Raw genomic sequence first — 26,847 nt, forward strand, 5'->3', positions numbered from 1 at the left:
CCTCTTGGCACATCTCCATTTTCAGGAGACTTAAAAAATATTCAGGCAACTCAAAATTGAAAGGGCCCATGCTTAACATGAACTCAGCCCTAGACATGGTCCCTATTTATCCTCTATTTCTGTGATTGTCTGGTTCCCCAGCTGACTGAGCCAGAAATCTCAGATTCATCTCTAGTGCTCTCCTCTCCTGTGCCTCACATGCAGTCAGTGTAAGCTCTGCCGTTTCCTCTTCTGGTCGTCCCCAACAGAGCTCTACTGTATCATCCTTCTGGACACCTCATCACATTCCCTCCGGCTGCCACAGGGACCACCCAGGGCAGGCCTGGTGCCATCTACACACGTCCTGTAAGACCAGAGAACCTGGGCTTTGTCACATAAGCTATTTCTTTCCCTGGCCTTATTTTAAGCCCAGGCTAAAGGAATTGGACATCCTGTGCATCCTCCCCAGGTCCCGCAGGGCCTCTCCAGCTGCTAAGTGACGTTACTAAACCCTGACCTCTGGGCCCTGTTTTTATACTTCCATCACCGCACTGACGGAATTCACCTGCTCCTTTATGTCTCCTGTGCGAGGATTCCAAACTCCTTGGGACAAGGACAACGCCATCACTGTGTCTCTCCCCTGGGCCCTGCACACGGCAGCTCTTCTAAAACACTCTAGAAAGCACCTGTGCTTTGCTGAATACCACGGCCTTTAGAATCTGGCAGCACAAAATGAAAACTGTGTAAATCATGACAAACTGCAGGCAACAGCAGCATTTGAAACATTATACTGCTGCTCTGGAATGGAAATATCCCCAAATAATTAAAAACTACATGGTGAGGGCTGATACAGAGTTTATTGAATTAAATTTGTCTATTTACAATTGAGATCACATCTACATACTATTTTGCTAGTCTACATGGGTACATTATCTCTAACGACTTTAAGACTGATGATGAATGGGTTCAATCACACAGAAACTCACACATCCACACTAATTGCTTTAAAACAGTAGTGCATACATTATAGTCCTCCTATAAAGCCAGCTTTGATTAAAAACCACTAGTTTCAAAGATCAGTCTCTGATTTTGAAGATGAACAAAGACACACTGTATGATTCTAAAATCTATGTTAGCCATTTTGTACAACTGCTATGTTACTGTACTATAATATATATTCTTTAAAAGGACACTGATGAGGGACACCAGACAGCTGGCATCCTCCCTCTCACCCCCAAACCTTTGGCCAAGAGTTCTCATTGTGAAGACGAAAGGGCCCAGTGCTACAACATTGTCCCATTACTCCTTGGAGGCGACAGAAACAGGCCCACACCCTCCTTTAGTTCTACCTCACTACGAAACTTGTGAATGGTTCTGAGATTAAGGGCACAGAAAGTCAGCAAGAACAAGGATGGGAAAGCCAGAGGTGGGTACATGAGATGCCAAGCTGTGCCCAACACCAGTGTACATGTGCTTTGACTAGATGAACTCAGGAGCCAACTGCCGCAGGCCTGCTCAATTCACCTTCCAGGTCAGAACAAGGACATTAAAGATGAGCTCCAGCTTGTCTGTCTGCTATGCGTAGGTTCCACCCGTGATGAGGAGCTCATAGGCCGGGTCTCTACTCCGTCTGCACAGCACAATGCACGCACACAGCATGCCCAGCAGCTGCAGGAAGAAAACAACATGAAATGGCTAACAACCACTTGGCTAATGTGTACATCTTTATTGGCAATGAAGTTATTTCAAGTTTTGATGACCTGAAAATGTCAAAAAACAATGAAAGAGGAAGTTTCTTACCAACACAGGATATTTAATGAAGTGGCTAAGTACTAAGTGTAAGCTTCCCAGCTTCCTATCCAGGAACTCTGTGGAGCTGGCACCACCAAGGCTCGGCTCTTTTTATTACGATTCCCCACTAACAACACACAGCTGTGCTCCCCAAAGCAGCGTCTATGGTGATGTAGCCAGTGCCACTGAGGAGATGTATTTTACAAAGATGTACTTTGACTTTAATTAAACATGTGGCCGTGGCTCCCAAGCTGTACAGCACAAGTCTAGTGAAACCTGTTTGATGATGTCTCTTTAGGCATCTGGATTTGGGGGAGAGGCTTTATCAAAAATCCATAAAACTCAATATGGTAGAAGGCCAGTTCCAGTGCCAAAAATGTATTTTGAAGGCTTTTGTTTATTATTTACTACTTTTGATTCTGTGGCATTATGACATATTGCTTGTCAAGGGCCACTACTCCTTCATAATTTTCCATTTTAGCTAAATTCTTCTAGAGTAGCATATTAGAATAGAGACATGTTACAATATTAAACTATAATATTAAAGAAAGTGATTCCAGTTGGGCAGTGGTGGCGCACACCTTTAATCCCGGCAGCCAGGAGGCAGAGGCAGGTGGATCTCTGTGGGTTTGACGTAAACCTGCTCGACAGAGCGAGTTCCAGGTCAGCCAGGGCTACACAGAGAAACCCTTTCTCAAAAAATTAAAAAAAAAAAAAACAACAACTGCCAAATAAGATGTTCTATGATATTCTATGTAGGTAGGGATGTGGAAAGAAAGTATTCTCATACAAATTTAAAAACATTTTGTGCTAGAAGCACCCTTTTCTGAGAAGTGACTGCAGAGTACCTACCAGTACTTATCAAAGATCCCCACTCTTCAGTTTCACATGCACACACTTGACTACAATAGACCGTGACACACAAGACAGGGAACCACGACTTGAACTTAGTAACAGGGCTTACAGAACTGCCTATTACCATCAACTGAAGTATCCCCTAAAATGGGATAGTACACAGTCATGAAATAGAGTAGATCTATATCCAAAAGATACCCATCTGCTTTTGAGAAACACTGTACAAACTGTATGATTCTCTTTATACTTCATTTTGAACTGGCGAGTATTAGAGCTAGAAGCCCATTTACAGTAGGCATGTGGTGGGCAGAACAGTTATAAAAGGGAAACAGGAGGAAATGCCGTGGTACTGAAACCACTCGCTGTTTGTTTTAATACTATTGGTGCTAGAAATGGCTCAATGGTTAAGAGCACTTCCTGATCTGGCAGAGGAAATGAGTTGGCCTCTAGCAGGGGACCCAGCACACCATATGGTGGCTCACAACCATCTGTAACCCCAATGTGAGGGGATCCAACAACCACAGACATGAATACATGCAAACACTCATCCACTAATGTAAATAAATCTTCTTTAGTTTGCTTACAAGTATGTGAACCCCATACATGCCTGGTGCCCACTGGGGTCAGAAGAGGGTGTTGTTTTGGATGGTTGTGAGCCACCATATGGGCACTGGGAACTGTAGACACCTACTCAGGTTATACTACTGTGTAGAACTGACCAAACACAAGTGAGAGACCTGGACAGGATTAGAGAACAAAGGTCAGGGTACCACAAAGCTCTGTAAGCTGTTACCACTGAAGGTGGGCAAAGCAGTCAAAGGATTTCAACTAAATCCTTTCTTAAAGGTGGAATCTACAACTACCTCGAAACAAAATGCAAGGGCCAAAATAACATCCTGTACGCTTCTAAATGCCCCCAAATATGGGGTGTTTGTCTAGTAGAAGAGTCCATGGGAACTGAGAAGCGTGAGCTGTCTCTACAGAAGGCTCAGGAGGCCTAGGGAGATGATCCAGCAGGTAAGGCATTTGCGGTGCAAATGAAGACCAGAGCTCGGATGCCCAGATCCCATATAAATGACAGGAGACCAGGCCAGCCTTCGAGGGCGGACATGGAGTCCTCAGAGCAGGCTGGCTAACAGAGCAGAGGGTGCATGCGTACGTGCACACAGAAACCCTAACCCTAGCCCTAACCCTAGGGTCAAGACAGAGACACAGACTTACCTTTGTCAATTTAGGTATTTTTAAATTTAGGTAAATTTTAATTTAAAATTTTTTACGTTTTTATTTTTCATGAATGTATGGGGCACACGTGGAGGCCACAGTATAAGCCGTAGGAGCTATTCTCTCCTACCACACGTGTCTCCGGATCAAACTCAGGTTGTCTTCACGGCAAGCATCTTTACCAGTGAGCCATCTTACTGACTCCAAATAGGTACTTTTAAAGTTAAAAAATAATTAAAGATTCAAAGCTAATTTAGATTGACCAAATGTGTAATTACACAAAATACTATCTAGTCATTAAAAAAAGCAAAAACAAACAAACAAACAAAACCGTGAAATCCAGCAGCACAAGAAATGGAGGACATTTAGTGGAACAGCAGGAAACTACGCCGCACGTTCTCACCCATATTCAGAAACCAAGTTGATCTCCTGGAGAGAGGTAGACCAGGGGTGACCAGAGGCTAGAACAGGAAGGATGAGGGATGAGGGATGGAGGTATTATGTTCTTAAAACACCCTGTAGCAATGGAGTTTATAACTCACTATATTTTATAATGAAACAGAAAAGTTTGTACAATATCTGTTTAAGGAGAAAATAATCTGATTTGGAGATTATACAGTATATATATGTACTGAATTATAAAAGGGTGCCCTACAAATATATGTAATTATGTGCCAACATGCCTTTTGTTTTGTTTTGTTTTTCTAAGAAACAAGCTCTTGCTCAAACTAGGATTGTGCCCTAGCTGACCTTGAACCCCCATTCCTCCTGCATCAATCTCCCAAGTGCTGGCATTACAACTGTGTACCACACACCTGTTAAGTTTTATGTGTTTGTGGTACGTGAGGATGTGCTTGTACATTTGTGGGTAGGTCAGAGGTCAATTTCAAGTGTCCATTAGGAGTCTTCCTTTTTGTTTACTGAGATAGGGTTTTTTATTGGGACTTGGGATTTGCTGATTATGTTAGGCTGACTAGCCAGTGAGCCCCAGGGACCCTCTGTCTTTGCTTCTCCAAGAGATGGAGAAGGGATTTTATGTGTATGGGTGTTTTGCCTGCATGTATTTCTATGTACCATGTGTGTGCTTGGTGAGCATGGAGATCAAAAGAGGCTAGGATTCCCTGAAACTGAAGTTACGAACAGTTGTGTGCCAACATGTGGGTGCTGGGACTCACACCCGGGCCCTCTGAAGAGCAGTCAGTGCTCTTTCACCGTAATCCCCACCCTACCCCTCACACTCGTGTGCTCATGCACTTATCAGCTTCCTAGTCTGCTGAAGTCTGCTCTTGGCTGCTACACCTTAAAGGCATGCTCACTGAAGAGACTGGCAACCCATCTTCCCCATGCTGCCTGCTCAACACACTCCCTCAAGATCTTAACAAGTCAAAACCTTGATCTGTACTATTATCAGAACTTCAGATACAAAATTCCTAGTTGATCTCTTGTCTGTTTGCAAAGAAGTGTAACATCATGCTAATTAATAAGCTGACGAGGGATATAAGAAAAAAGGTTAAACCTCTTGTTTACATTAAAAATCCTACTATAATAATCAGCTAGGGTTTTCTTTTTCAGGGCTCTTTCTTTTTGGTCCTACAGAAACCTGGGTAATTTAACAAGGCGAGAGCAAGGGTTAGTAAATGTCTTCTTAAAGGGATATACGATAAATATTTACGCTTTCTGACACCTGCTCTCTGGGGCATCCACTCAACTGTGCCATTTTCTCTTTGTATTCTACCCACCTAGAGTGTCAATTAGTCATGGTCTGAAGAAGAATTATAAATCTGATCTGAAAATTCCAATTCTTTGATTTGTAACTGGAAACAGAATACAAAGGAATCAGAGTCCAGGCTGTGGTTCTGCATACCTGTGTGACAGTCATACTATCCTCACTTTCCTAGTCTGTGTGACAAGACAAATGGGAAAGGAATGAAGAGCCTTTAAGCATTAGTCTCTAGTTTGGAAATTCCATGACATGTACAACTATAAAAGCTATGAGTCAGGGCTAGAGATGGCTCAAAGGTTAAGAGCACTGGCTGTTCTTCCAAAGGTCCTGAGTTCAGTTCCCAGCAACCACATGATTGCTATAGTGGAATCTGATGTCCTCTTCTGGTATAAATGCATACATGCAGATAAAGAACTCATATACATAAAATAAATAAATCTTAAAACTAAAAGCTATTGAGTCACCTCTGTCATTATTAGTTTCCTACACTCAAGACAACAATCTATAGCACAGTCTGAATGCCAAAACCTTACAACATTTACTGGCACTCTTAAAGAAAATACATTGGAGAAATCTACTATTTTACTTGAACCAAAATTTTTTATTTTCCAAACCACTAGGTTTTAAATCTGTGAAAGCTCAGAATTCCTGACTCAGCCTTGTTAATCTAAAAAAACAAAACAAAACAAAAACCAAAATTATGTATCTTTACAAGCTACTAAGTCAGGGCGTGGCTATCGAGACAGCCTTTCATCAATCTTCCATATGCACAGCCGTACACTTCCTGAGCAACAGTCACCACAATCCCAAAGATTTTGTTGTAGTCTAACAAGTACAGCTTTGACATCACAGTCACCAAGAATGCACAGGCCAGAATTCTGCGTGAGAAGACTGCTCTATTTTATTCACTTTAGCTAAATGAATGTGTTTGCATACATAATCAAAATGTGGAATACAGCCCTGCTGATCACCAGATTACTGCTATGCTAAACCACAAAGTAAACACTCAGGATGGCAGAGACCATAGCAAATATAGAGCAAGGCTTTTTTAATGAATCATTTCATTGCTGTTTGAATACCAGCAAAGTAAACAATCCCCCTTTGCCATTTTAAAGGTACTTTCCATTAATACAATAGCTTCTACTCAAATATGCAAAGATCAGGAAAGCCAAACAACTTATATTTAAAGTAGTAGTTCTACAGCCTTTAACGTAACAATTTAAGGGTGTCTTACAAGATTATTTGAGGCTAGAAACCTATTTCAAGAACTAAAAGCTTTTCTTAAAAAAAATATTTATTTATTATGTATACAGTGGTCTGCCTGCATGTATGCTTTCATGCCAGAAGAGGGCACCAGATCTCATTATAGATCGTTGTGAGCCACCATGTAGTTGCCAGGAATTGAACTCTAAAGAACAAACAGCCAGTGGTTTCAACCTCTGAGCAATTTCTTCAGCCCCTAAAAGGTTTTTAAAAATGTTCAAAACTGCCAGGAGGTGGTGGTGTACAACTTTAATCGCAGCACTCAGGAGGCAGAGGTAGGTGGATCTAGGTGAGTTTGAGGCCAGCCTGGTCTACAGAGCGAGTTGCAGGACAGGCAACAAAGCTACACAAAGAAACCTTGTCTCAAAAATAAACAAACAAACAAACAAAGCTCTAAACTGATCTGACAGAAGAGCTTTCCAAATAGCTGGCTATTCTCAATTAGACTACAAAATGTTAGTCCAACAAAACTTGTAACATATACTGTACAATACAAACCTGAGAACCTGGGAATGCAGGCGGCTATGCTGCATGCAAAGTGGCTGTCCTTCTAACCTGACAGCTTTTCGGGAGGACTAAGAGACGAGAGTGTATAGCTGATCGAAGGCAATTAAGCGAGTGATGAAGCAAATGCTAGATAATTTCACCTACTTGAATACAAAGACTATTTTTCACTAGCAGAGCAGGAAAAAATGGGTTCCCTCGGCTACCAACACTGGCACAGCATACCTCTGTGTGCGCCAAGCGATGTCAAGGGCTTCTTCTTTACACACACCAAGTCTAAAACAACTGAGTCCAGAAACCAGAGACAAGGCTAGAGCCTCAATTCTTACTGGGAGACCTTTTCTATAAAGCAATAAAACTGTTCCTTTTAGAAGAGACTAGTATTAAAGGTCTTGATATATATGTGTGTGCGTGTATGTGCATATAAATATATATACACGTATGTACACACACACACACACACATACACACACACACACACACATACACACCTTTTCAAGAAATCAGGCACAGCCTGTGTACTGTTATGTCAGAGAGGCTGTGGGAGGAGATTTCCTAAGCCCAAAATTTGGAGCCAGTCTACATGATACATCAAGTTGCTACCTCAAAATAAACAAAAAAAATCTATTTTTTAAATGACAAATAAGGGAGACTGGAGAGATGGCTCAGCAGTTAAGAGCAGTGGGTGCTCTTCCAGAAGATCCAAGTTCTATTCTTAGCATTCACATGATGGCTGGCAACCATATCTACCTCCAGTCTTAGCGGATCCAGTGCCCTCTTCTGGTTTCCACTGGTACCAGGTACACACATGGTATACAGACACAGGCAAAACAGTCAGACATATAAAATAGTTTTTAAAGAAATACAGTAAAGACTTGAAAATATGGATCTCAGCTGGAGAACACTTGCCTGTCATACATGCGATCCTAGGTTTGATTTCCAGAACAGCAAAGTAAATAAATTTAAAAAGTAAAAACTAAACAAAACAAAAAAAAACCAACAAAAACAAAACTCAAGAGCTGAGAAACAAGGAGCAGAAAGCGACAGTGTACAAGAAAACTAAAGGGAAATCTCTCCATTTCCAAACTGGAATACAGCAGTATTTTAAAGACATCCATGAGTGCTATCAAAATACCTTCCAGGAATGCCCCATGGCATGTTTGGTTTTAGAATGGTGCTCTCACTAGTCAATACAGGAAAATAAGGCAAAGAGTCTCCTCAACACAATTCCTTCCCATAAAGATCACTGATTTCTTTAAACCATTCTGGCTCTAGATCCAGAGACCAGATTTTGGAAACTGGTGGCTGGTGCAGAATCACTTCTAAGCTACCCCCACACACGAAGATTCGCTCCACACAGTAACTAAAACCACGAGGGCTGATGACACGAGGAGACAAATTACCTCTGGTAGCAGCTCCTTGGCTACTCACCTGAATGGCTGCAAAGGCCAATGCTGCCCAGATCACATGCATCAGAATCTCTTGTAGCTTCTTCACGACTAGAGCCTCACATCCCTGCAACAGACAGCTCGTTAGACCTGTTTCTAAAGAGAAAGCTGCGCACACACATCCCTACTCGTTGACAGCAATGGAAATGAAAACAACTGATGATCAGAGCAACTTATAATGCACAACCAAAACAAAAGACAACACACTAAAATATTTATAGTGAAACAAAATGCCATGACAAGTCAAGTTAAAAAGACTGAAAAGAAGCCCAGGACAGTGACTAGATAGTGAAAAACAGTTCAAACTCACCTCGGCGTAGAGGTCGGAGGGGTTGGCCAGGCTGCCGTTGCAGCTTTTGGCAGTCTCTTTGCAGCAGCTAAGAGGAACACTCTGGTTTTTTGTTTCTTTGAACCAATCTGTATTTTCCCAGTCTGAATAGTTATGAATTCCACAGCAGTGCAACTGGATAAAAGAGAGATTCCTTAGGTAACGCCGGTGTCTGTGTTGAGTTCTGAACTACAGAGCATTAACAACTACTCCAGAGCAGCGCTCTCAGCAGAGCTTTCTGCAGTGAAGAACATGCTACATCTGTACAGTCCGACATGGAGCCACCAGCCACCTGAAGATGAACTGAGCACTTAGAAATGGCTAGTGTGACTGAAGAAGAGGGCAGAAGGAGGATGCGCAGGATGGGGAAATGATGGATCAAGATGCATGATGTCAAAGGCACACAGAGTAAAAAGAAGGAAAAAAAACCTTTTTTTAAAAAATTTTGTGTATGTGTGTTGATATGGGCATACAAGTGCAGGGAACTATGGAAGCCAGGTGTCAGATGCCCTAGGAAAGGAGTTAGGAGTGGTTGGAAGCTGCTCCCGTGAGTGTAGGGAACCAAACTTAGGTTCTCTAAAAAACAGGACACGATCCTAATCATCTGAACCAACTGAACCATCTCTCAGTCTCCAAATACTCATACCTCACATGTTAAAATATCCAGCTTTGAGTTAAATATCATTTCCAATGGCCAAATGCTTAAGTTTTATTTGAAATGTGTGTGACTTAATTTAAAGAAAATAAAGTCTAGTTTAAACAAGACTGGCAAAAACAATAAACTTGGAGGCAGAGTTGGAGGAACACCCTCTCTTACAGCTGTGGAGGTAAACACAGTCCACATACACAGAAAGAGAACTAGCTTCTGTGGACTCAGGCATGACAACCTTCAAGGAAGCTTTACCTGTCTCTGTACATAGTCGATAGCACGGCTGGCGGCATCCGGGTTGGTCCCATTGTAGGTTTTATATACTTTCTGAATGCTTCGATCAACTTCATTCTCCACCTGAATCAAAAGAAAAGAGTCCATCCCTCGAAAATACTGCTTAAAGTGACAGCAGTCAAGGCTACAACTCCAGTCCCTCAGTAGCTTCCAAGTTGCCAGAGCTCTCCGGACATTTGCAGCAAGAGAGAGACTTCCTGCTCCAGTTAGATTCAAACAGCAGCAAACAGTCAGATCTGTTAAATCACAGAGGTTAATAGCCTTTGAAAAGACTACACAAAAGAGGCTAAAAACCAAACCACTCGAAAGGGACAAAGCAACTGTGAATTGAGGAGACGCCCCACATGTGGATGTCAAATGTCTACAAAAATAATAATAGAATCTCTACTCAGTTATATCAAGAACAGAAGTTTTATAAATAAGTGCTAATTAATTTTAGGTATTTTAAAAGAAGTGGCTTTCCTGAAATAAGCCAAAAGAAAAGGCTGACTCTGGCCAGATGAAGCTGCTCTACGCCACCCGAAAAGCTTAAGACCTTCCAAAGCCCAGCGTGTCCAGCGAACAACATACCTTTGCTCTGTACACGTATCCCAAAACCACAACAACAACTTCCGTGACAAAAACCAAGAGCAGGATGAAGACAAACTGTAAGGAAAAATCATCGGAAATTAGGTAGAGATTAAAAAAAAAAAAAGTTGCAAATGTTTTCTTGATGAAAAGAAAAGTATATGGGACAACCTCTAGAAGTTTAAAGCATGTGTTCATTCTGGTGTGGCTTTAAGAGCCAAGGCATCTACATCTACAGGACTTTGCCCTCAATTCACGAAAGAGGACCAGATGAAATAGCCCCATGGTCTGTCGTGTGGAGAACGAAGGGTTAACTTACCGTGGCAAGCCCACAGCGGCTCTCCCGGATTGTAGCACAGCAGCCAATTAGGCCAATAATAAACAGCAGGGCTCCTACGGCTATGATCACCACAGCGGGGAAGAGCGTGTACACGTCCTCAAAGAAGTGGTCATAGTCGTCGTACGTGATGAAGACATAGGCGCCCACATAGCAGAGAATGCCAGCTGCCCCCTAGAAAAGCAAACCAGCGGAGACCTAGCTGAGCACAGTCACAGCAGTCTTCCTACTCTTGTCTTAAGTCATTTTCTTTGAATGTGTCTTGTGTATCCCAGCCTTGAATTCAAGGTCATTCCTGAATCCCCAAGGATGATGTGGAATTTCCGCTCTTCCTAGCACGGGCACCATCACCTCAGTGTAGGTGGTGCTGGGGATCTAAGCCAGGGCTTTTCTCATGTTATACATTCTACCAACTGAGCACATCTTCAACCCAAGAGGCTATAATTGAGATTTCCCATCATTCTTAAATCAGAAAAGTTAAAGCATTCCTGGTTCATTAATAAAAATGTTTTTGTTGTTGTTGCTGTTTTAGACAGGGTTTCTCGTTATTGCCCTGGCTATCCTGGAACTCACTCTGTAGACCAGGCTAGCCTCGGAACTCAGATCCACCTGTTGGGATTAAAGGCATGAACTACCACCCCAGCAAAATTCTTTACTAGATAAAGTTGCAAATTTTCTAAATCTCACCTATTTTTAAATAGAAAAAATATAACTTGAATAAATAGCAATGACAAGAATGCACTTAAACTGTATTCTACAAGTAGGGACAATGGACAGAGTTAGGGATTGCGCCCAGGCAAAATAACTCCAAAAAAAAAAAAAAAAAAAAAAAAAAAAAAAAAAAAAAAAAAAAAAAAAAAAAAGCTCTATCTAGCTTTCTTAGAAAAGTATTAGTGAACATGAAACCCAAAATATGCTATCCTAGAGACTGAGACAGTAAAGCAAAGAGTCCAGGCTCAGGCACACGCAAACTTTCCCCATCTACCTGTTCTTTAGAAACACGCCCCTCAAACGTTTGTGAGAGTAAAATCATCCGAGGAGCTCATTAAGCTGCCGGTTTTGACTCAGCAGTCTCAGAGGGTCTGAGATTCCCACCAGTGCTGCGGCTATCACGGGTGCTGAACACTTCTGAGGAAGGAGAGCACAGAAAGGCTTAGCCCAGCTCCAGGCCCCTTCTCCAGGGCACTTTTGGTTTTATTAGCACTGGGCCCCGCTCTGCGCTTACTGCTACCTGCACGTAGACAAACAGGCACACAGTGCAGGGCTATGCTAAACTGCTTGTTCTAACGAGCAGAACTTGCAGAGCTGTCACACAGTTGTGATTACTTCACCTGTGAAAGATTAAACCTATAAATCGTCAAACTAGCAAACTGCTTCCACAGTTAACATTACACATTCCCACTCAATCCTCTGACCCTGAAAACTTAGTTCAGTTCTGTAGTTTTATTAGGTTCAGTATGCCTGAACACCACAAGTCTGTCTTCTCATAATACATCACTACAATCACTGTCAGATCTGGAAAAAGAAGATCTCAGTAACCTGATTCATGCACGTGTGCACACACACATGCACGCACACATGCACGCACACGCGCTCTCTCTCTCTCTCTCACACACACACACACATGCACGCACACGCGCGTGCTCTCACACACACACACACACACACACACACACACACACACAGGATTTTTTAATGTAAGGAAACTCCAGGCAGTACTCTCTTGGTACTGCCTCGCCCACCACCCTATTGTATACTCAGTAAACTATTTTTTCATAATTGAATTAATGTACTAAGAATAATAAAATGTGAATGGAGACTTTTTTTTAGATCATCTCTTCGCCCACTGCTAGTTTTCTTCTTTCCCCTGGCTGCTCTTTTCGCACTCTCCTGACGGTTCTTCAGCTCCAGGGTGCTGCCGCACTTTCTCATTTCTGCCTCAGGTCCAGATAACTTGCACTCAGACTCTTTACTGCACCTCAAAGTCACCTTACTGCAGTGCTTGTCTAAACCTAGGCTACCCTGACTCCTAATCCCTGACTCTCCCCGTCCCTTTAATATGTTCTTTGTGAGAATTACTATTAAAAATATGAACAGGGCAAGGTATAACGAGAAAATTTTAATGATTTAAACTGTTTTGTCTCTACATTCTGAAGACTCCATAACCCTTAATAGACTACAAAAATATAGAACTGATAAACACATCTCTCGCTTTACACCTCTGCTACTGTTTCACTAATTTGGATGCAGCTTAAGGATCACCATGTTCTCACAGAAGCCTTTCTTAACTATTTACCCTCATCCACTCTCTTACTGCCCCAAGCAATAAAAACAGGGCATTTTTAACAATGTCTCAATTTAACTGCATTCTTAACATACCTCCTGGGCACAGATGTGTCTGTTTATCTTTCAGCCCTGCACCACATGTATCACACTTCAAGCAGTGCCTGACACAAGCAAGTATCATGAAGTTTACAGAGTAACCTCACCATACCCTCCACCTCCACGGAAAGGACAGGAGGCTTTAGCTGGTGTGTGTGGTTTTCTCACCAGTACAGTCAATGCTCAGTTTTCAGTTCACTACTTAAATACAATGGTATTTAATTGCGCTTACTAGACTCCAATGGGCATCACCTCTAGAACAGAGTGTAAGTCACAATCAGAAGTCTACCAATGCTACCGGGCCTGCTGGAATTCACAACTACATATCTGCTTTTGGGGTACACTGTTAGATGAGAAAAAAAGATGAGGCTTAATAGTTTGGAAGTATGTGGACTCTAACAAAGTCTTATTAAAGCACTCTCTCAAATACACATGTACATTATATAGTCACAAACATATATCTATGTATGTATATATATATATATAATAACACATTTTACTAAAGCAAATAATTCAGTCTTTAAACATGAATTAGTCAAGTTGTACTCACTGCTTTCACTAAAGAAACTTTACACAAGAACTGTTCCTATAGAGTTACTTCTTAAAAGGCTTATGGGGAGGAGGGAGAGGCAGGTGTGGTGGCCATGCTTTTAAACCCAGCACCCAGGAGGCAGAAACAGGCATGTTTCTATGAGTTCAAGGACTGTCTAAATCTACACAGTGGTTCAAGGCAGGTCAGGGCTACAGTGAGACCCTGCCTCAAAAAGAAGGGGTGGAAGCTGAGTGGAAATTGTGGCATATATCTCAAAAACAAAAACAAAAAAGTTTAAATGAAAATGAGATCTGGGAGATGGCCGTAACTGGAGAGAAAGTTGCACACACTCCTTTCCAAGGACCTGAGTTCAGTTCCTGCCACCCACATCTCCAAAGGATCCAACATTCTCTTCTGGATTCTGCAGGCCTGTGCACTCATGCACATATGCTCACCCCAACACCCTCAATATAAAAATAAAAATACTGTTTTAAAGTGAGTTCAGTCCTAGAGTGATACTCAGTGGTTAAGAGTATGTACTGTGCTTCCAGAGGGCAACCTAAGTCTGTCCCAGGATCCATACTGGGCAGCTCAAAACTACCTATTACACCTGTCCTTGTCCTGGGCCATTCAGGACCCTCTTCTGGTCTCCACAGACAACCACATCTACATGTATGTGCACATACAACACAATTAAAAATAAATCCCTGGGCTGGAGAGGTGGTTCAGCAGTTAAGAGCACTGACTGCTCTTCCAGAGGACCAGATTCAATTTCCAGCACCCACATGACAGCTCACAACTGTCTGTAACTCTAGTTCCAGGGGATCTGACACCCTCTCATATACACAGACAGGAGAAACACCAGTGCACATAAAATAAAAATAAATCTTAAATAAATAAAAATTAAATCCTTTTTTCTTTTTTACTTTAAGTATAGGACACTAACCAATTATGTCATCAAGTCCAGCTAGTAAATGAAGTTTTAACCTAGATAAGCCTGAATCAAAATATAACAAGAGGATACTACATACTCAAAAATATACAGCACGGGGCACTGATGAACCCTTGCATTTTATAAACAAAATGAGCTTTTAGCCTAAAGAGATTCCTATGAAACTCACACTTAGTACAGCTGGGAATGGGCCAAGTGAGATGTCTCTTGGGCTGTCCCACTCCGACCAGAGTGAGGCAGGCACTCATGAAACTACGGACAAGAATGTAGGAAAACAAACCAGAACTAGACACAGCAAACCCAATGGAAGGCAAATTAGGCGACCCCACTTGTAAATACAGCTTATTGTCTGAAAGATGACAGATGACTCAGTCAGTGCTGAAAACCATTCAACAGGCAATGTTCACAAGAGAGAAGACTGTAACCGTGTCTTCTTCAACATCAGTAGGAAGTAAGGTAACAGACACACCAAGTAACACTTGTGCTCACTGCTGAGAGGACAGCATAAACAGGGTGCTTGTCTCTTATAAATGATGTTGAAAACAGAGTAGCTGTTCACTTCAAATAGTGGCCGAGAAAACTAAACAGTTCTAAGTATCTGCCATAATGACACCCATCAGCATAAAAGAAAAACAAAAATAATAGTCAAATGAGATAAATAATAATTTGCATGGTCAGTTCAGGGAAGAGCATAAATAATTCTTACTAGTGATGGGAACCTGGTAGTCACTCTGATTATTAATGCAGAGAGGGCATTATTTGAAAAGCTACATAAAATTAAAAGGTGAGCTTGGTTAAATCCTGTTTTCGGGGCAGTGGGGATTGGACCAGAGCTTTGCCCAACAAAGCAGCTGCAGGGGAGGGAGGGAGGGAGGTAGAGGGAGGAGGGAGCAGCAGTAGGGCAGGCAGGGCACTGTGGAACATGGAAGCCTCTGACAGGTCACTGCTGAGAGAATCTGGGCCTATAAGGAGGATTTGTGCCAGGGCAGTGTACTAAAAATAATCATCCTTTTTACAAAGTACAGGGAAATTTAGGGGAAAGGCCGAGGTTTTTGAAGAAAAACCACTCTTTTACTTTGCCCATGTTTTAAATTAAGCCACAGAAGTTTAAAACTTTAGGTGTTTTTCTGTTAACTGCACTGTTCCTCTATAAACTGAACTCTTACAAGTTTCAAAAGTGTGACATTAATTTCATCCTTTTAATTTTTTCTACATCTACACAAGTGTGAATGTGTTCAAGTAAGAAATTTCACTCTTACATAACATTGCTGTCTTGATGTCTACTAACCAAGGTTGGTGCTTTTTGTTATTAGTGGGGGGTTAACTCAACTCTCTGGCAGGGGCAAAAAAAAAAAAAGCAAGCCAATAAAATCCTAAAACCCACAGAACTATTCCCTCATTGTCATCAAGCACTCTAAGACCTACCTCTGCAAACTGGCAACGTAAAACTAAACAGAACTGTTTAAAAATGGGAGATAAAATTGTTCTGTTGCCAGTTTATCCACATGGAAATTCAGAGCCGTGACAACGGAAGCGGGAGCAGAACATGCTGAATGAGTATGAGGCAAAGAGAAGTCACTCCGAGGGCACGGTGTGTCAGAGACACAGTGATCAAGTCTACTACCATGGCAAAAATGGACCAATATAGAGCAGAGCAGGGTCTATCTTAACTTCATTGACCTCAGAGCTCAGGGCCCAGTGATTCTGCTTCCCTGGATAAATTGCTCCTTCAGAGTGATTTTTGCCTCAAAGAAGCAACTGATAAAAAATAGGAACTGGGTAAGTAGAAACAGAGGAGAAATACTGGTTACAAAGTACTATGTACTCTAGGTATTATAAAAAGCAAATTTCAAAGAAGGGGAGAATCAGAAACACTTAACACACACACTTAATTCTGCGTTTCTTGTGCAGTCATATTAGATTTATATTGTTGGTGATTCTGTACAATCTGTTTCTGAAAGAAACCTTCCCCAAACTTTACCTTCCTGCCATCAAGACTACCTTAGAAATAGTAAAATCTTTGTTGCACTCAGGCTTACTCTGATAAAATGGTTCATGTTACTAAGCATGATCACTCCTCTACTAAGTGAGTACATAATTACTCCTTATTTCATTTATTCTCTTGCCATCCTTCCAAAAACAATAGCGATAAAAAGACTATCCCAAAGACACTCAGCCCTCTTTCAGAAATCAAGATTACTTCTGTACAAGACCTCCTGAAGCTACTACGACAATGACATAATTTTCTATTTGACAAATCGGTCAATAAAGAAGTAAAGCAGGATTCAATGTATACCAGAGGGATTATAGCGAAATACAAAAGTATGCTTTTGGAAAACAATCCACAATACATAACAACTTCAGCATTTCTATCTAGTAACAGAGATTCTAGGAATTGTTCATTTGTCAAAACACCATCACAAAATGACAACAGCAAAAGCAAGAACTCAAAGCCTAAGGGCAATGCTTGCATTAGAGCCTTGAACACTGAAAAGACAACGTAGTATATGCATTAGTATAGTGTATTAAGGGGAAAACGACGTATTTTAGCATCAAAATATTTTTAAGAAAAAGTTGATATTGTCTGAGAGATAAAATTATGAGTGTTTGGTTCTAATATGTTTAAATATTTTCATACATATATTCACACACTTGCATATATTTAAAGCTATGTCTAAAATTAAGACTGTACTGTATTGTTTTCCAGATTACTTCTTAGATCTGTCTGTATTTAAGCATATAAACTAGCTCTCTCCTCATTCCCACACTTTAGGTGCCTGTCAACTGCTCCCATTTATCGCTGTTTTAGGTCTGACTTTGACTCAGCCTTTGGATAACTTCTTCTGGCACACATTCTTTATATTGCCAAAAAAAAAAAAAACTTTCTCAAAGCTTACTTGGATTGCATTGTCAAGCTACTTTTGCAATCAATATCACTGACATCACTGCCACTATTCTTAAATATTTTAATCCTCTTAAATTGTTATTTTGATGACATTAAAAAGGGCATGTTCCTCAATTCTACTGTATTTTTACTTTTCATTTGGTCTTTCATATTCATTGTTGGTCCAATTAATTCGGTGTATGCCTACCTATCAGTTGAAAGTCCCACAGTTCAGACAGCAATGAATCTGGAGACAGACTAAAGGCCTCAGACAATCCCAAGGCCAGCTGTAAATCAAGGAGTTTGAACTTGTGTTGGAGACCTTTAGCTGCCCCAACCCACTCTAACTGTAAAAAGTCAGTTACTTTAGGAGTCTGGAGTGCTTAAGCTTTATCATGTTAAAGTCTGGCTATGTGTTTAAACCAGTAGCAGCAACTATGTAAAACACATGTCAACTATAGTCTCCTTAAATTAAAAACAAATACAGAAACACAAAATTTTCTCAGCTACTGAATGTTAAGCTATTTAAAAGGGTATGAGGAAGGAGAGAATGATCAGGAAGAAAAGATTTTATCAAGCTAAATATAACTTTTATCGTGAGAAATTGACAATTTATAGTTGTAAAATCCGTTAATTATATGTGTAATAACAATTAAGATCACGTCTCTGAAGAAAGACCTATCCATGGATATAAATCTCTGGATGGGTCCAGAGATAGGAAACTTGGTTAAGACTCCCTCCCCTCTCCCACCAGTTGAGCTCCTGAGGTCGGCAGAGCGGTTAGTACACCATTGCTGACCAACTGCATGATTCTTACACTGTACCTGTTTGGAGCCGAGGAAATGTTTATGGGATTTTCTGGGGAAAAACAAAACAAAAAACCTTAACTAGAATCAGATTTTATGGCTTAAATTCATTAAAACACTTCAAAGAACAATAAATATTCTAAAAGATAAGCATTCTTTTGGGGTTCTTCATTTGTTTTTCAAGACAGGGTTTCTTTGTGCTGCCCTGGCTGCCCTAGAACTCACTCTATGAACTCAGACATCCACCTGCCTCTGCCTCCCAAGTGCTGGGATTAAAGGCATGTACAAACACCATCCAGTTCTAAAAGATATATATTCTAAAGGAGATTAAAAAAGAAAACCTTCATCCTGTGGTACTGTGTAGTAAAAGATTATATATATACACTGTGCAGTCAGCTGACAAGTTTCAATTCTGACACAAGAAATGAGAAATAAATAAAATATACTATTTGTCAAAGAAAAAAATCTAACAAAAAACAAACAAACCAAAAAAACCCACTTTGTCCTCCAACTGTATTCACAGAGCTCTCCTAACGGCTCTAAGGTCTACCTAGATCAGCAGTTCTTAACCTGCGGGTCACGGCCCTGTTGGGGTTGGCATTTGTCATATCAGATATTTACAATCATAACAGTAGCAAAATTACAGTTACAAAGTAACAATGATATAATGTTATGGTTGGGGTCCTCATACATAAGAAGCTGTATTAAAGGGTTGCAGCATTACAAAGGTTGAGAACCACTGACCTAAACAATTACTCAAGGCCACAGACATGACTCAGAACTCAGAGTCAGAAACCTCTACACATCAAAAACAAAGGAAGAGAAGCTGGGAAGTGGTGGCACAAGCCTTTAAGACCAAGATAGGAAGGCAAAAACAGGTGGATCTCAGGGTCCAAGGCTAGCCTGATCTACAGAGTAAATTCCAGGACAGCCGGGACTACACAGAAAAACCCTGTCTTGAAACACCAGGGAAAAAACTAAATATATTTACAGTATGCACCATGATTTGCTTCCCAACAAAGTTGAAGTTCTTTCCTTAACAAACTGAAAAACTACCTTAATAATCAGCCTATTGGCTGAAGAGGTGTTACAACATCATCTTTTTTAGAACAGTCACACAGACAGAAGCACAGGAAACAAAAGCACACCAACATATCCTATTTATATTCACCTATACGGACACAGGATATGTCAGAACACAATGGGCATATACTCAAGGAGGCTTGTGTGACAAGATTGGAAACACTTTTACTTCTTTCTCTTTTAAATTTTTTTGTTTTAGAACTGTCTATTTTTAGTTTATGTGTGGGTGTTTTATTTGCATGTACCTCTGTGCACCATGTGTATGCCTGGTACCCACAGAGGTTAGAAAAGGTCATTAGAGCCCCCAGAACTAGAGTTTTAGGGATAGTTCTGAGGTACCATGAGGATGCTAGGAATTGAACCTGGGTCCTCTGCAAGAGCAACAATTGCTCTTAACTGCTGATCCATCTCTTTAGCCCTTTTCACTATATGTTCTGAACCAAGAGCATGAAGCATAATCTGTTATGTTCTTACTTTGTAATTTGAACATGCCAAGTATGCCCTGGCTTTATGATCTAGCTACTCTTCAGTCTTGAATTCCCTCACCTCTTACAATCATCTCCAAACTGGCTTCTATTATTCCACACTTAGACAAGCCTCTGCCAACCTCAAGTGGCCACCAGATCACATCCATATCACCTTGGCTTAACTTTCTGGTATTTTCCCCACTTGTCTTCAACCTCCTGTCTTGCTCCCCTTGAAAGTTCTCTAAGAACTTTTCTGCAATAACAGGTGTGCAAGTGTTCATGTTTGCTTAATAAAGCACCTTTCCTTAGCTATATGCATCCACACAGGAAGTACGCTATTTTAAAAGCAGGATACACTTTATACAGTTCACCATCTTTACACAGGGGTTATTTCAAATGAGTAAGTCATGCCAGCACAGGTGCTGGACATTCTGGACAGACGTCTGCCTACTCCACGAGCTGTTTTAGCCTGCCTTTTCAGTACAGATGAAACACCAGACAAAACAGACACACAAGGTTAGAAGTCTACCAGCATGGACAAAGCTTTCTGTTACAACCCCGTAACGCCTAACATAAATATGTGCACAGTAAATACCAGCCGGATGGTTTTTATGAGAGGGTAGATAAAATAATTTGTGTAACACAGGACTGGATTAAGTACCTAATAACCTACCAGAATAAAAGTGCAGTATTAGACCTTATTAAGGGCTGTGGAGATGGTTCAGGGTAAAGTGCCTGCTACACAGGCAGAGGCCCTAGGTATGACTCTCCAGAATCTAAGCAGAACTGGCAAAGCCCTGGTGCTCTTTTGATGAGATGAGATGCTAGATCCCAGGAGCCCGTGGGCTAGCTAGTGTGACATACGCAATGACAAACAGCAAAAAGGCCCTGCCTCCAACAAGGTGGGAGAAAACTGCCATGTGACCTCCACATGGATGCATGGGATACAATCGTGTGCTTATACATAAACTCACACAAAAAATAGGGGTTGCTAAACTAAAATTATTCATTTCAATATGTTTCAGATGAAGTCTCCTGGGTCAGATCAAACAACTTAGTAAACTAAGAATCCTGCCTGATCTCGGTACAAAAGTGGATTATTTTACCGACAAGCATTATAACAGCCTTCAAAATATAGCCTTTTACCACAAGCCCATATAACCTTTAATATATGCTCACAAACCAAGCACTAACACATTTATATTTAAAGCTTTACTACTCTACAAAAACAGAAGATTTGGAACTGGAAAGATGGCTCAGCAGTTAAGAGTACTGGCTGCTCTTCCGAGATCCGAGTTCAATTCCCAGCAGCCACACCGCAGCTCACAACTGTCCTTAACTTGGTATTGGACACCTTCTTCTGGCCTCCACAAGCATTAAGCATAAAAGTGTACAAATGTACATGCAGGCAAACATCCACACATAAAAATTTTTAACTTTTAAAACATGTTTTAATGTTGCGCTGCCATTAAAAAAGAAAAATCTAAGACACGAATTGTATGTCCTTTTCACTTGTCAAAAGTCATCATTTAAGCTATAACCCTCTAATGGCCTAGGGATTTGCCAAAGAGCAGAATTTTTGAAATAGTTGTTTCAGGTCAGTGCCACCAAGTGTGACTACCTTAGTTCCATCTTCAGGACCCATACGGTAGGAGGAAACAACTCTTCACCTACATGAGGTTGTCTTCTGACCTACACACACACACACACACACACACACACACACACACGTTGTGGCATCATACCGGTGATCACGTGCATGCACATACAAACATACAAATAAGAAGAAAGCAACTGTCTCTCTTTTCAGAGATACAACGTCCCAAACTACACTAAATCTACACTAATAGTTTTGGCAGTCAGATTGTTTAAAGCCCAAGTACTGGCATGACTATTTCCATATCTCAGTCCATTGGACAGATTGCCAAAGGAACCAGTATATCAAGATATAAGGTTCTGCCAAAGCAATTAAACTTTTAACACCTACCAAGGGTCAGCCAGTACCAACAGTGAAAGGCAGTGTGAGCAAACTGCCCAAGGAAATTTAAACTTGGTAAGCTTGCTGTGTCCTGTCTGTGAAGAGGACCCTCATTCTTCCAGTTACACATTTCTAGGGATTAGAGGGAGGGAGGGATCACATAGAAGAGCACCCTCAATATAAAGGGAAGAATATATTACAATTTCTCAAGATGAAATCTGTTGACAATTTAATGCACTTCCTCCTTTATGACTTAAAACTCTTAAACAGAAGAGCTGAAGAGTATAGTTCAAGTGTGGGTACAGTTTCTACCAATGTGAAAATTAGTACATTTTAGAGAAAGGAGTCTCTAGTATGGCCTAACAATCATTGCCCCCAAGCCTCATGTCCTTTCCAAATCTGTTCAAGTCACAACTTCCTCCAACACCACGGGCTCTAGCAATGGTGCAGCCACCTGGGTTTGAACACAGGCCCTGCCACATCTTGGGTGTGCTCCCTCAGCTCCCCAAGCTTTACTGTCCCCGTCTGTAATACACACGGCAATACTCCCAGCTAAATCACACTCGTGGAAGCTCTTATACGATGATGGGTAAGCAGAAGGTACTGAGCATTATCAGTACTGCCAGATTCCAGGTTTGCCTACAAGCCAACACTGTCAGGAGATGCGCCTAAATACTGCGGCCTCCACCACACCACGGATTTTCTGCTTACCTTCCTTCTCAAAGCTCACAGAAGTTCTTACTATTACTATCTCAGATAAAGGTACTAAATTAACAATATGATGTTGGCCTCAGCAACACTCACTAAGCAGTTCACAACATTAACTTTCACTGGGGTGAATATACTCATACAATTTCCAAGGATTCATAAGCAAGCACTCAGAATTAATAATTAACTGGTATTATATATATTGCTATATAATAAATAATATTTTTGACTAAAGAAAATGACTGTATTTCCAGTGTTTTCTCACATTAACACAACTAGGCTCTGCGTGTGGTTGGCCTAGAATTCACCTAATAAATATTCTTCAAAACCAAACAGTTACTTCTATAACCTCCAACGGAATTATTATGGACACAAATATCCATAATAACTGAGGTGGATACAAATATCCACCTTAAGCCAGGTGTGGTGGTAGTCCTCACTAATCCCCGTACTCGGCAGGTGAAGGCAGGTGGATCTCGGTGAGTTGGGAGGCCAGCCTGGTCTACATTTAAAAAAAAAAAAAGTTTCTGTCTCTTAAGTTCTTAGGTATCTCATTAGCTACAAAGTGTTTTTCATTTGGGGAACTCTAAAAATATATTTTTCCTCTTTAACAGCCATGTAATTTAAAGGATCAGGAACATCTGTTCTAAATTGGAAAAGAAATCTCAGGAATCCCAATGTCACGCAGGTGATTTCAAGTAGTTCAGTCTGAGTCTCAAGATGCGTCTCCTGCACCAACAACCGCAGAGCTAAGGGCCTCGTTATCCGGAATAGCCTATTTAGCGGCTGGCAGTCGGGACAGGAAAGGTTGTATTCTTTGTGAGGGGCAAGAGGAATAGGAAGACTCTTGCGAGAATAAGTGTGCATATTTTCCAAAGTAGGCGCTGAATTCCGGGAATGGGGGTGGGGTGGGAAATGATGATATACTACAGTACGGTCAGTGGAATTGTTCAAAGAACATTCTGGGTACTGTGAACAGAGAAAACTGCCCAGGGCAAGTGCATTAATGAGACCAGTCTGAGGACATGAGGGTCAGTCGGATCCCAAATCGCCAGTCGTGTGCCCACAACCACTAACAAATCAGAAAACACCCGACACTAGGATGTGGGCTGTACTGTACTACACTACAAACTTCCCCTTACAGTATCGGAGCAAACAGGCTGAACCCTGTTCTACTGCTGAGCTGTTCTGGGCTAATTTTTAAATAAAACAGAAAAGATGGGATGAAGAATATGCTTAAAGAGTTTTCCTGGTGCAAAGTCCAGAATTCAAGGGGTAGAGTCAAGGAACAACAGGTTACTACAAAACCCCGGGTGAGATAAGGGCCTGACCACAAGATAGGCCGGCTCTAAACACTTCCCTAGGGCACGTACGGAAAAAACGCAAAAGCAACCTTTTATAAAAAGTGAGTTCGTTGCTTTAAAAATCTCGTGGCAGCTGAAACACTTAAAAGGCTTTCTAACTGCTGGCTACCCATCCCCGCGATAGCAATTTTCTTGATCAAAGAAATGTTCTTGCTGTCTCAGGCTGAATCCTTTCAGTTTTCTGGGCTGGTTACCAGCCTCCCAACTCTACACAAAGAGCTCTAAGCCGAAATTCCTGGCCCAGGACTCAACCGGCGTCCCCGCGTAGCTGCTACACGACTCCGGGACTGCCACTGGCTCTGGGAGGGCTCAGACAAAGACAGTGGAACCCGACTCACTGGGGAGTGTCCCATTTCAGGCCTGGCATCCCGACAGACTCGGCCCCGGGAGCTAGCAGAGCGTCCCGCAGGCTGCTCCGACCGTGGCGACCCGCGTAACCCTGGCACCGTGCCAGCAGGCCCGAGTTCCCGAGCCCTCCGGTCTGCACCGCCCTGACCTCCGTCGGGACCGGGAAAGACCCCACCAAAGAGCAACCAGGGCCGCAGGGCCCGGGCGATCCCTCGGCTAGCTCCCGCGCCCGCCCGGTCCACCCGCTCCGCGCAGAGGCCTCCCGGGGCTGGGGCCGCCCGCCAGCTCACCCAGAAGATGAGGTTGAGGAAGACAAGCACGGTCTTGGAAGAGGTGATGCCGCACTGGCCCATGGTGCCGGCGGAGGCCCGGCTGGGCGAGCGGTGCGGAGCGGCGCTCACCGAGCGAGCAGGCAATGGCGGCGGCGACTCGGCTGAGAAGTGCTGGGCCTGAGCCGCGTTCCCGCAGACCCCCGCGCCGCCGCGCACCGCCCCAGCAAGCACCTCGCGGCTGCGTGCCGCCCGCCCGCAGCCCCCCTAGGCCGTTCCCAGGCAACCGGGCCTCGCGTCTGCGGCCGCTTCAGCCAATCGGCGCCTCTTAAAGGAGCCGACGCCTCGGAGTCCCTTTTCCTGGCCTCTGTCCGTCCTTGGGGGCAGATTCCTCTTTTGGGGAAATTCTGGTGGGCCAAACACCCCCCCCCCCCGCCCTTTCCTTGAGTTACTTTTACTAGACCAAATGATTCATAGACTACAGAATTCTGTCCTGTTAACTACTCTTCCCTAGAAAGGCCCGAATCACATGGGGATTTTCGTGGTCGCGTGATGCCTAAGCGGCACTCCATCTAAGCTGGGGAGAAATGCGGTGGACATCAATACCTGTCTATGGAGACTTTAGTATGCCGGAAGCTCTGCTAGCTCTGAGAAGTCATCAGAAAGAAGAAAGCGCTAGCTCATTGTCAAGAAAGAAATGTTTGGGCAAGGCAGCCAGCCACCCGTTCAGCTCTATTCCGGGTAGTAAATTTTGGACTGAGATTTGCAATTATAGATACATCTTCATACATGGCGACATTTCCCTATCTTCCATCAATCTTGGATGAATCATAATAATTAACACTTTAAAAAAATTAATGTGTGTGTGTGTGTGTGTGTCCGCGTTCACGTTCGCACGCACCCGCAAGCATCCCACAGCACGGAGGTGAAGGTCAGAAAACAACTTGTGGGAATTAGTTCTTCTCCTTCCTCCATGTGGATCCCTGTCATCAGGTTTAGTGGCAATGCCTCTGCCTCCGCTGGGCCATCTCCGAAGGCAGCAATTAACACTGAGTGCATATTAGATTCTTTTAATTAATAGTTCATTGATACCACCACCCCTCCCCCACCTTTAGCTGATGAGTGTCATGACTGTCAGACCCCTCCCCCAGCTTTAGTACCTGACAGTCAGATTAATTTTACTGGTCGGGTAATGAAGGCTTAGAAAGGTTGCCAAAATTGCCTACAGCCCAGCGTGGAAGGGTGATCTAATGCAGAAGCCTCCTCAGCCACACACTATTCCTTCTGCCACAGTGCTGCACTTTCTTGTTCAGGCTCTTAACTATACCTATTTATCTGTCCTTAATCATCTCTTTCCCTGTAGTGTCCCTGGTTCATCATTTTGCCCAGGAAGACACAGCAATACCCAAACACCTCAGCATCCTGTTTCCATGCACCTTCGCCAAGTGCACCTGTTCTAGGTGATGGCATTCCACAAATAAGCAAGAAGACAAATTTGTGTTCATGTGACTTTGAACCCAGGTCTCTGGAAGAACAGCCAGTGCTTTTAACCACTGAGCTATCTCTCCAGCCCACTCCGTACTGTTCTCCATAATGTTCTCCATGTCTATGAGCATAAGATGTGATGGTTTGATCAGACGTAGAGAACAACATGGAGTGAGCGTGAGAGATGGCTCAGTGGTGAAGAGCACTGTCTACTCCTTCCCAGCACACACACAAACAGCTCACCCCTCACACAGACGTGTGAGACATGCAGGAACACACAATATACATGAAATTAAATCATTAAAAAAAAGAAAATAGTACAGAGTGACGGGTGTTGCCAAATTCCTTCTCTGGGAGAGACATAAGCAATATCTACCCCTCCTCCCGAGGTCCCAGTGACAAACCTAGGTACACCAAAGCTGGCATGGATGATGACTCCCCCATCATTGAATAGGTGATGCCACTCCTCCCCTGGTCTTTCCCTAAGGCCACATGCAACTGAGGCAGAATTGCATGCACTTGGTTGGAAGAAGCAACTTGGATGCTCAAGTGAAGGTCCCATAGTCCTCCCAACTCCTCATTCTTTGAAGGAATGTCAACTGTCAATAAGTCCAATTTAGAAATGAACAT

The 26,847-nt window shown here is 42.4% G+C and overlaps 1 protein-coding gene across 1 annotated transcript; it reads right to left on the reverse strand.

Annotated features, from left to right (window-relative positions):
- Positions 1-817: 817 nt before the first annotated feature.
- Tspan3 (tetraspanin 3) lies at positions 818-24,986 on the reverse strand. Its single transcript, XM_048417108.3, has 7 exons — positions 24,754-24,986; positions 10,942-11,133; positions 10,626-10,700; positions 10,017-10,118; positions 9,095-9,247; positions 8,768-8,851; positions 818-1,647 (listed from the first exon to the last, which is right to left on the reverse strand). Exons 1-7 carry the CDS (start codon positions 24,814-24,816, stop codon positions 1,555-1,557), a joined length of 762 nt encoding a protein of 253 aa, XP_048273065.3. The 5' UTR covers positions 24,817-24,986; the 3' UTR covers positions 818-1,554.
- Positions 24,987-26,847: the final 1,861 nt, after the last annotated feature.

This window comes from Myodes glareolus, chromosome 4 (genome assembly GCF_982192425.1).
Source record: "Myodes glareolus chromosome 4, mMyoGla1.1, whole genome shotgun sequence".
Classification (NCBI taxonomy): domain Eukaryota; kingdom Metazoa; phylum Chordata; class Mammalia; order Rodentia; family Cricetidae; genus Myodes; species Myodes glareolus.

Coding starts and splice junctions, on each gene's coding strand:
- Tspan3 (XM_048417108.3), bottom strand. CDS start 24,816: ATGGGCCAGTGCGGCATCACCTCTTCCAAGACCGTGCTTGTCTTCCTC. Junction 11,134..24,753: donor TCCTCAACCTCATCTTCTGG/GTGAGCTGGCGG, acceptor TTGCTTTTCTAG/GGGGCAGCTGGCATTCTCTG. Junction 10,701..10,941: donor GCCGCTGTGGGCTTGCCACG/GTAAGTTAACCC, acceptor TTTTCCTTACAG/TTTGTCTTCATCCTGCTCTT.